The sequence below is a fragment of the Bombina bombina genome, chromosome 6, assembly GCF_027579735.1.
Source record: "Bombina bombina isolate aBomBom1 chromosome 6, aBomBom1.pri, whole genome shotgun sequence".
Taxonomy (NCBI): domain Eukaryota; kingdom Metazoa; phylum Chordata; class Amphibia; order Anura; family Bombinatoridae; genus Bombina; species Bombina bombina.
The window spans coordinates 397,505,127-397,516,308 of NC_069504.1; the positions used below are offsets into that span (position 1 = coordinate 397,505,127).

The 11,182-nt window shown below is 33.9% G+C and overlaps 1 protein-coding gene across 1 annotated transcript; it reads right to left on the reverse strand.

The window, feature by feature from the left end:
• Positions 1-7,357: 7,357 nt before the first annotated feature.
• DUSP1 (dual specificity phosphatase 1) lies at positions 7,358-10,636 on the reverse strand. The gene is made up of 4 exons (XM_053717131.1): positions 9,970-10,636; positions 9,519-9,667; positions 8,972-9,191; positions 7,358-8,437 (listed from the first exon to the last, which is right to left on the reverse strand). Exons 1-4 carry the CDS (start codon positions 10,337-10,339, stop codon positions 8,067-8,069), a joined length of 1,110 nt encoding a protein of 369 aa, XP_053573106.1. The 5' UTR covers positions 10,340-10,636; the 3' UTR covers positions 7,358-8,066.
• Between the last annotated feature and the right edge of the window lie 546 nt (positions 10,637-11,182).

Below are 11,182 nucleotides of genomic sequence, written 5' to 3' on the forward strand. Positions count from 1 at the left end.
TTTACTCCTGTTATCATTTTTTCTCTGTCATCTTGCTATCTTTATTTGAAAAGCAGGAATGTAATGCTTAGGAGTCGGCCCATTTTGGCTCAGCATCCAAATGTAGCCACCGATCTGCAAGCGCTACCTAGGTGCCAAACCAAAGATGGGCAGGCTTGTAAGCTTACATTCCTGCTTTTTCAAATAAAGATACCAAGAGAATAAGGAAAAATTGATAATAGGAGTAAATTAAAAAAAAAATGCTTAAAATTGCATGATCTATCTGAATTATGAAAGAAAAAATGTGGGCTTAGTATCCCTTTGAGCTTAAATATATTTTCAGGTCAGCAAATAATAAGAGCTGGAAAGGGTGCGCAAATGAAGGGACAATGCTACAGGCTAGGTGGAGCTGGGATATAATTTGTCAGTATAGGGTACACATATTCTGTACTATTAATGTCATTTTACACACTCAAATAGAACCTAATTTAGAAATAATATTATTCAGTCAACCTCATACTATAAGTTGTAAAAAAAAATTCAAAATAATACTGAATGCGGCTAAGCAGTTAATGCCTAAATATTGGAAATCCCCACATTCACCCTCTGTAAGGGAATGGCAGAACCAAGTAGAAAAAGCTGGATTTGTTTCAGGATATGTTATTTATTTGGGAGAATTACACTTCTTTATTACATAGGAATGCAACAATAAACTGAGTCCCTATGCTTTATTTTGGTGTTTTGCCTGATTAGGCACCCGGATCATATTATATCCCTATCTGTAATCAAACTATCAGCGTATCATACAATATCTTATAATGTTTGAAATGTTTTTGTGGACATGATTAGTACATGTGAGCATACTAGTGATTGTATTGTTTAACCATTTATGGTAATGTTGTTTGTTGTTTTATTAGTTTTATGTTTCAAATATTAAGTTTGTATGAGAATACTTAATTGCCTGCGTTATTGTTCTCCCTCCCTTTTCCCAACCATTTATCAGGCACTGAGGCCTTTTTTTTTCGGAAACATGGACTTGATGTTGATTTTCTTGTAATTTAAAGGGACAGTAAACACTAAAAATGTTATTGTTTAAAAATATAGATAATCCCTTAATTAACCATTCCCCAGTTTTGCATACCCAACATGGTTATATTAATATACATTTTACCTTTGTGATTACCTTGCATCTAAGCTTCTGCAGACTGCCTCCTTATCTTAGTTCTTTTAACACACTTGCATTTCAGGCATTTTGTGTTGACTCTTAAATAACTCAACGGGAGTGAACACAATGTTATATATATATATATATATATATATTGCACACATGAATCAGAACTGTCTAACTGTGAAAACTTGCCAAATGCATTCATATAAGAGGCAGCCTTCAAGGGCTTCGAAATTAGCATATGAGTCTACCTAAGTTTAGTTTTCAATAAGGAATACCAAGAGAACAAAGTCAATTTGATGGTAAAGTAAATTGGAAAGTTGTTTAAAATCGCATGCCCTATCTGAATCATGAACGTTTAATTTGGAATTTACTGTCCCTTTAACAGATTTCTGAATGTAACTTTCATATCATATTCCATAATGAAAAAAATAATAATATCTGTGTTTATTATTTTCTAAAAAAGCTGAATAAAGAAAAAAAAGAAAAGAAAAAAGAATGCACCCAAGTGGGCATTTATGATACTTAAGTACATTGGCATCTTAGCCGGATGCTGTACAGTATATTCAAGTGAACTTCAGTTTACTCAAGTATATAAAAAAGAAGAATCAGAGGATTTGTGTACCTCACAATGGAAAATACAAGGAAAATTTATGGTAGGTTTAGACTTATTTAATTTATTACAGGTTTAAGTAGGTCTAACTTAAAGGGACAGGCTACACCAGAATATGTATTATTTTAAAAGATAGATAATCCCTTTATTACACATTCCCTAGTTTTGCACAACCAACACAGTTATATTAATACACTTTTTACCTCTGTGATTATTTTATATCTAAGCCTCTGCAAACTGCCCCTTATTTCAGTTCTTTTGACAGACTTGCATTTTAGCCAATTAGTGCTGGCTCCTAGAACACCATGTGCGTGAGCACAGTGTTATCTATATGAAACACATGAACTAACACCCTCTAGTGGTGAAAAACTGTAAAAATTCCCTGGGATGAGAGGGGGGCCTTCAAGGCCTTAGAAATTAGCATATGAACCTCCTAGGTTTAGCTTTCAACTAAGAATACCAAGAGAACAAAGCAAAATTGATGATAGATGTAAATTTGAAAATTTGGTGAGAACACTGCAAAATATAGAATGCATACAATTTTGCAAAAATTTTGCATAAATTTTGAAAATTTATGGTAGGTTTAGACTTTTTTAATGTATTACAGGTTTAAGTAGGCCTAACTTAAAGGGACAGGCTACACCAGAATATGTATTATTTTAAAAGATAGATAATCCCTTTATTACCCAATCCCTAGTTTTGCACAACCAACACAGTTATATTAATACACTTTTTACCTCTGTGATTATTTTGTATCTAAGCCTCTGCAAACTGCCCCTTATTTCAGTTCTTTTGACAGACTTGCATTTTAGCCAATTAGTGCTGGCTCCTAGGAACACCATATGCGTGAGTACAGTGTTATCTATATGAAACACATGAACTAACACCCTCTAGTGGTGAAAAACTGTAAAAAAATCCCTGGGATGAGACGGGGCTTTCAAGGGCTTAGAAATTAGCATATGAACCTCCTAGGTTTAGCTTTCAACAAAGAATACCAAGAGAACAAAGCAAAATTGATAAGCGATGTAAATTTGAAAATTGTTTAAAATTGCATGCCCTATCTGAATAATGAACGTTTGTTTTGGACTAGACTATCCTTTTAAGGGCTAGTTTCCATTGAGCTGGTAAAGTTTGGAAACTGGATGTAACATAAACATTCTCCATAGACTTTAACCGAGATAAACGTTTTTACCACCAATTTCCAAACATTACCACCTCAATGGAAACTAGCCCTTATTTGGTGAGAGCACTGCAAAATATAGAATGAATACAATTTTGCACACAGATTCACAAACTATACTGTACCGTCACTTTTTCAGTGGTGGATATATTTACTAGCTTTCAACATTCTTCCTGTAAAGAGACATTAAAGTTTATTATGTTTCTTCGTTGCATCTTAAAGAGATAAAACTATAACATATTCAAGTTTTTGAAAAACATTTAAATCCTAGATAAAACATTCATGCTTGTGGATTTGTGATCTTATAAATTAAAGGGACAAGAAACCCATTTTTTTCTTTGAGATTCAGATAGAACATACAATTTAAAACTTTCCAATTGACTTCTATTATCAAATGTGCTTCATTCAGATGGTATCCTTTGTTGAAGGATCAGCAATGCACTACTGGGAGCTAGCGGAACACATTGGGTAAACCATTGGCAAGAGGCATATATTGTAGTGACTAATATCACCAGCTCGCTCCCAGAAGAGCATTGCTGCCCTTGAGCCTACCTAAGTATGCAAATAAGGCCGGACAGATAGCTCAGCATGCTAAGGCACTGTTGCAACTCAAGGGTTGCAGGTTTGATCCCCAGTGAGGGCCACTCAGCCTTTCATCCTTCCGAGGTCGATAAAATGAGCAGCTCCTTGAGACCCTTATGGGAGATTACTTTACAAGTACCCAATACATACAACTTAATTAAGGATACCAAATTACATAATAGAGATAAATTGGAAAGTTGTTTAAAATTGCATTTTCTATCTGAATCATGAAAGTTTGTATTTTGACTTTAGTGTCCCTTTAAAGATGTATATTAGCTTTTATATACAAAGTAATGCTATTATTATGGCATAACAAAACATGTTAAAATGTATAAAAAATATTTTATTTCTCTTCCAGAAGGTTAAAATGCATTTTACTTTTTCATTTGAAAAAACCATACAACTTTTTATTTTTTGACACATTGGCCTTATGGTCAGTGTCTCTTATTCTATTTATAAAGACACACTAAAACCGCAACAGATTGGTGTCATAAGCTTGTGGGCTACAGCACATTTTTGGCTTAGTAACAGTACAGTCCTCTTATAGCTATAAACTAATCCCCAATAACGTGTTTGTTTACAATTTCATAACAACAGTACGAATATGACAAACTATTTTGTATTCTTCCGTATTCAGCTGTCTGCTAAGGATATTTATAGGACTAAAACTACAGTCATGCCCAGCAATGGGATACGGATAGCTGACATTTACATGAAATTTTAAAACAAACAAAATGTGTTAGATATGGTTTTAGAATCACTATTTAAATGGATGTTTTTGCTTTACACTAAAAAAGTTTGAATCAAAATGATTAAATTAGCTTATGCCATCTTTTATAAGGGAGCTGATAAACCCTGTCATCAAGTCTACATTTTAAAAGCACTGTAAACATATTGAGATGTTTATATAAAATCCTTAGTTATGCATAATGAAACAACTTTGCATTATATTTTCATTATTTATTTTGCCTCCTTTTCATGTAATTTAGCCGTGACAATCGAGCAATTTTATGTCTCAGAGCTTGAAAGGCACCCTGCTGACTTCCCAAGGCTAACCCTACTATATATCTTTCACTAATTGGCTTTAACTGATAACAACTACTAAATGTATTACTGTGACTAGCCTTGTCTAAAGCCCAGATAGGCTCCTCCAATTAAGGCAGATAGTGGGTGGAGTTTAGATATAGAAAAATAATTGCAGTAAAAAGGATGTCAATTTGTTTTAAAATGTTAAGACTTATCAGATATGTTATTCTGTAGCAGCACAACAGAAATGTCTTGTAATTACAATGTGTTTACTGCCCCTTTAAAGGGACATGAAACCCAATTTTTTTCTTTCAAGATTTAAAAAGAGCATGCATTTTAAACAACTTTCCAATTTACTTCCATTGATATCCTTTGTTGGAAAGCATATCTAAATAGGCTCAGTAGCTGCACATAGATGCCTCGTGTGATTGGCTCATCCATGTACATTTCTCTTTCTTCAACAAAGGATATCTGAATAATGAAGCAAATTAAATAATAGAAGTACATTTAAAAGTGGTTTAAAATTGTATTCTCTATTTGAATCGTGAAAGAAACATTTTGGGTTTCATGTCCCTTTAAGTAGAAAGGGAAACACTACCTTATTTCAAAGAGATGTTAGTATTTTAGTTTGAATCATCTGGAAATATGTTTTTTACTTTAAGATGTGAATAGATATTTGAGACAGGTTTTTATAATTGTGGTATGCTGACATAACAGATATTTAGACTGTACTTCTTTATTGAAAGCATCATTTTGATACATATAAAAAATACTTTCACATTGTATCTAAATGTGTCTACATATCTGTGAAGAAAAACTTGCCACAGGAAACCCAATGAAATCTTATGCAAATGTTAGAGCAACATGTCATTAGTTTCATGAATTAGTGGCTAATTATTTTATGGGATTATTTAAACTATGATTTTATTTGTAAGAAAAAGTGTGGAAAATGATTATTACGACAAGTAGCTTTGGCTTTGAATAATGTTTCAGTATATGGCTTATTAAAATCAGTATAAAGAGTGTTCATGTGACAATCTGCATATTAATACAAAGCACTGAACAAAAACTCCCTTTGTGACTACAAATACAATTGTATGTCATCCTCATTACCAAATGATATGCTCAGTAAAGGAAATTTACACAAGACAAAGATTGTGCACAAAATGTTGTAGTGTTAGGATTCGCTTAATACCATAAATAAGCAGTTCTTTTAGTTTAAAGGGACAGTCAAGTCCAAAAATAACTTTCATTTTTCAAATAGGGCATGTAATTTAAAAAAAAAAAACTTTACAATTTACTTTTATCAACAATTTTGATTTGTTCTCTTGGTATTCTAGTTGAAAGCAAACCTAGGAAGGCACATATGATAATTTCTAAGCCCTTGAAGGCAGCCCCTATTTTATTTGCTTTTCACAGCAGGGGAGAGCTAGCTCATGTAGGCCATATAGATAGCATTGTGATCACGCCCGTGGCTAGTGGCAGACACTGCACTAATTGGCTAAAATGCAAGTCAATAGATAATAACTAAAAGTCATGTGATTAGGGGCGGTCAGAAGATGCTTAGATACAAGTTAGTCACAGAAGTAAAAAGTGTATTAATATAACTGTTGGTTTTGCAAAATTGGGGAATGGGTAATAAAGAGATTATCTATCTTTTTAAACAACAAAAATTCTGGTGTTGACTGTCCCTTTAAGTGTTTAAATGTCCATTTAAAAAAAATTTAAAGGGACATAAAACATGCGTGAATTCATTATGCTTTATTATGCTTAGTAAAAAAAAAAAAAAAAAAACAGTATACTTTAGGTTGACCCATTTCCCTGTTATTTAAATTGTGTTTTCTCTAATTCCCACAAGAATTGGAAGCAAATACTTCATGTGCCACATTCTACACAGTGATTGTTTGTCAATGTATTAGCCCATTTCTATGTGTTTTTAATTGGTCTCAGAAACAAAATTACATTTTATTTTGTATGGAAATCTTTTGCAAAATAGTCATTTGTTAATATATACTATGCATAAATTTAAAAAAAGTTTGAAAACCCTTTATCCAAACTGCTTGGGATAGGAAAAGGTATGGATTTCAGAATTAATATGGATTTCTGTATATTTGCATTTGTAAAATGGGACAGCTTGGAGAGGGGATGGGATCAAGTGTTAACTACAATCATTTATGTAATATTTACATTTTATAATCAGCGTATACATGCAATCTGTAAAAGGTAGTTTTATATAACATTTTAATATTTGTGTACATAGAACCATCCGAATGTTAGTGCAGTAATCCAATCAGGTAATAGTTATTATAAAATATAGTAAAGATGTAAGCAGAGAAGATTGTGACTTACTGGCTATGGAAACATTTTCATTTTAATAACGGTTTTTGGTGGGGGGGGGGGGGGGGGGTTATATTAATGGAGGCTGTATTTCTGAATAATTCTGGACTGGAATTCTAGATTTGGGGGATTTGTACCTGTATAGTTTTATTCACAATAGTGTCACAACTGTGCTTGTTTGGGAGGGAAGCAAACACTATGAATCACTTAACAGATCAAAAGTAGATAATTCAAATGCTTTTTTACATTAGGGTACTAACAGCAGCCCAGGAAGTAATTATCCCTTGCTTTAATGAAGAACCTTCCCCAATAACAATGTGTACATCTGATCGTATTCCTTTTAGCACTAGGTGGCAGGATCCTTTCTGCAATTCCATATATGTTACTGTGATGTGAAATTCTTATTAATGACTTGTGGGAATTAGTTACAGTTACAAGTAAATAACTTAGAAAAAGAGACAAGAGATAAAGGTAAATTTCAATACAAATGTCATAATTTATTTTATCAGTATAAAAAAAGTTATTGTTTTTATTAAAAACATCTTCTCTTAGGAGAAATATATTATTTTGCATTATAAATAAATTCATAACATATAAATATATACATATACAACAGACAGCAAACTCAGAAGAAGGCTCCGGCCTAGTGCTTAATTCATCAGTGCTTTGGAAACTGAAGCTGGTCTTGAGATCCAAACAGGAATTACAGTACCAAAAATACTGAGGTATTTCTCCTTTGCTTCATGGAAAAGCTGACTTTTAGGTTTTTAAAAAGGCAGGACACAGCTTGCAGAATAAATAAATGATGCCAAATATTTTACATTTCGTAGGAGGCAGCCTTTCTTCGTCAATATAAAAAAGTTCAGGAATGAGAATACTGATAAACCTCCTATAAAATGGAGATTATAATAATGTCTGACAAACCAAAGGCAACTGTGACCACTTTCTTGACTTCCTTAGTGGTTAGGAGTATTCAAAATACTGATCAACATGTAATGTCAGTTATTTCTATGTGGTTTCACCAGTTCATCTGATTCTTTTAAAAAAAAAAAAAAAAAAGTCCATCAAGTTTTGTTGCCTGATGGTTTCAAAGCAAAAAAATTGACCATGTTGATCAATGAAATAAAGAACTATTGCACTTAATAGAACACATTTAGTCTGTGTGTTTTAGTCGTTTTAAGTTAGCAGCTAGGCGACGTAGTGATAGGACTTTGAAGATAACTCAGTGAGCTTGCTGCAGGGTGGACTGGGATGGAAACCGGGAAATTAAAGACTGTTGTGGTAGAGGTTCCTCTGTCCAAAACAGATATTGAAGGACTACCTGCTTCAGCTGAACAGGATGGAGCCAACACTTGAGACTCAAATTGGAGCAACTGTCCCATGAAGCTGAAGTTTGGTGAAATTATGCTTCGTCTTTGCTTCACAAACTCAAAAGCTTCATCTAGTTTTACCCGATTGGTCCTCATAAGGTAAGCAAGGCAGATGGTAGCAGAGCGTGAGATGCCTGCCTGACAGTGGACAAAAACTCTTCCTCCTTTATTTTTTATAGAGTCTAAAAAGAGAAGAAATAAAAATGGTTATTATTAGATTACTGTGGAAAGGATGTGAAACATGATAAGCAGAAGCTAATGCCGGATCATTCCTCACACACCAAAGATCAATAGCAGTGTTTTATTTAGCAGTCACCATGACTACAAGACATGGAAATAGAATTCTAATAATAGAGGCTATCCTCACTTGAATTCATGTAGTATAATTTAGTATTCAGTTAAACTGCTCATGCTTAAATCAACAATGTTATTCTGATACATATTTCAATACAATAACTATTAAGCTAGGTCTTATTTAGTTGAATATCAGGGTGAATAAACAATAATTGTGTTGTAGTATTTTATGCTAGCCGTTAAAAATAAAAAAGCGAGAGAATGCAATGCTGCTTGTTAACACTAGGGGCAACCTAACTTCATTTTATAAATTGTCACTTATCTTACACAGGAACAGCAGGGTTTTTAATAACTAAAATGAGGTGATACATCATAGGCATAATAGTCAAATCTATAAAGATAATGTTGAAAACATTATTTACCTATAAATTCAATGGCTTCATTAAACCAGGAGCTTATGTCTGCTTTGTGACTATCTTCTACTGGAATGCTCTTGTACTGATAGTGATCCTCAAAATGATTAGGGCAGTTTGCAGAAACATTAATCAGGGCTGTAATGCCAAGGGTGTCAAGCATATCTTTTCTGGAAGCATGGTAAGCACTGCCCAAGTATAGAAATGGCAGAATTTCCACTGGTCCCCCCTGAAACACAAAGACAAGAAGAAATGGTGAGAACATGGTCAGACACAGATCATATCCAGCTGATGTAAAAGTAGTGTTGTGATATCCGAATGTAAACAAATTATCTGATACTGCCAAATGTTTATACTTAAAATCATATTGAGAGGACAGGATACAGGTGTAGAACTGTAGGATAATTTTGTGATTTAAAAACAATTTGTTTTAAGTTTGTCAGAAAAAGTTTAATATTTGTCTCCATAAACTAACATTCACTGTCTATAGTACTCTGTATTAAGTGAACTGGATGTACAGGGTGTATTAGTTTTTGTGCATTAATGAGATACTAACCTGATCATAAAGAGGGGTGCCACAAGGTGTACAGTTGGAATCAGCACTGCCTGGCACACTGTTGGCACTAAGAGGCAGACTCAACCCCACAGGAGGAGAACATTTGTTGAGGAACTCAGGGTATTGAGAGGAAAATGCTTCATAGCCACCTAAAAAAAACGAAAGGATAAAGATTATGTTTCAATTGACCACATTGTATGATAATTACACATAAATCACACAACAATACATTACTATTATCATGACCAGTACTATGTACTCATATATACTCTGGTTAGGGGGACAAAAGGGTTTATAGCTTATTGGCGTAAACAACAAAGTCAGACACAATTTTAGGAGTCCGTGCTTAATATATTTTTATTTCCAGATAAGGATTCTAAACAGAATGTAGTTTAAATAAAGGAGAGACTAATTTTTTTATAAGGATTTTGTGGCTGGATTTTCAAAGTACCTTTCAGATAGAAGATCCTGCTTCCTCTTGGGTCTCTACACATGGCATGCACTGCCAGCATCATGGTGCTGTCTTTCCTTAGCATTTCCAAGTCAGAGGTCCTCTCATCCAGCAACACCACTGCTTCATACATGCCAGCAATCAGCCGGCTCCTCTGATCCTCGTTAGGGATAATGTGCTCTAAGCCCATGCTTCCTTTTGCCCTCCTCTTCACTATGGAGCTGAACCTCACATTACTGGATTCTATAACGTGTGACGAGCTGTAGGAGAAAAACGATCTACAGTCCAAGATCAGGCATTTGTGTGGCCTGTCTGCTAAAAGTGCTTTCAGTGTGCTGCAATCCATAGAACCGATTTCCATATTGACCATTTCTAAATTCACCTTCTCCGCGAAGATTACAGCCGTCAAAATACTGGTTTTATTGTCTAGTCCTCCGAAGTGGTAACAAAGAGAGTAATATCTTCTCCCGCTCCTTTTAAATGCTTTACGAATCCGAGTAAAAAAAATAGCTTATTATTAAAAACAAGTATAGTATATAAAAAATATTTACAAATTGTTAAAAGGCCAGTCTTGTTTTGGTTCCTTTGCCTGGTTTTCTAATTTTACATAAAAATGTAGAACCTTTGTTTATAGTACGTTGCTGTTGCTGGCTCTGAAGTCAGAACGCAGCACTCAGCCTATTTATACTTCTTTTTTTCTTTTTTTTGTGAATGGGTTGTACCACGTGGATTTATGGTGACATCAGCTAAACTCAGAGATAAACCCTCCTCTCTAGCGTCATCAGCCCTAGCAGCAAAGTCAACTTAAAGCAAACACACATTCACTTGCACCATCCAGCCTGAGGCACTGAGGCAGGAAATAAACGGCTATAACATCATAGCAAGCTCATGGGAGCCCTCTGTATCTGCTTTGAATAAAAAGCACTCAATGTTCTTTTTGAGTATAGTTTTTTACACACATAAGTGATTAAATATTTCTGGCTTATATTCAGAATATTTTCATTTATAAATCTGGAATGTTAGTGGGATAATACTGAGGTAATGTGTAAGCAATTTGGCAAGAAAATCATATTAACCCCTTGTCACCCCACCTAAAATCCATTTATAATGTCTATGATGCTTAAGAATTACTTACATTGTAGGAATTTTATCTTGCATCAATTCTCAATACTTAAATTCCTAGGAAGTTTTCTAATATTTTATCCTGAAGTAT

Bases quoted from the DNA above. Each gene is read 5' to 3' on its own strand.
- DUSP1 (XM_053717131.1), bottom strand. From the start codon at position 10,339: ATGGTCAATATGGAAATCGGTTCTATGGATTGCAGCACACTGAAAGCA. The intron at 9,668-9,969 runs GTACTTTGAAAA...CGTTTTTTTTAG, and splicing joins CAGGATCTTCTATCTGAAAG to GTGGCTATGAAGCATTTTCC. The intron at 9,192-9,518 runs GTTAGTATCTCA...TTTGTGTTTCAG, and splicing joins GCACCCCTCTTTATGATCAG to GGGGGACCAGTGGAAATTCT.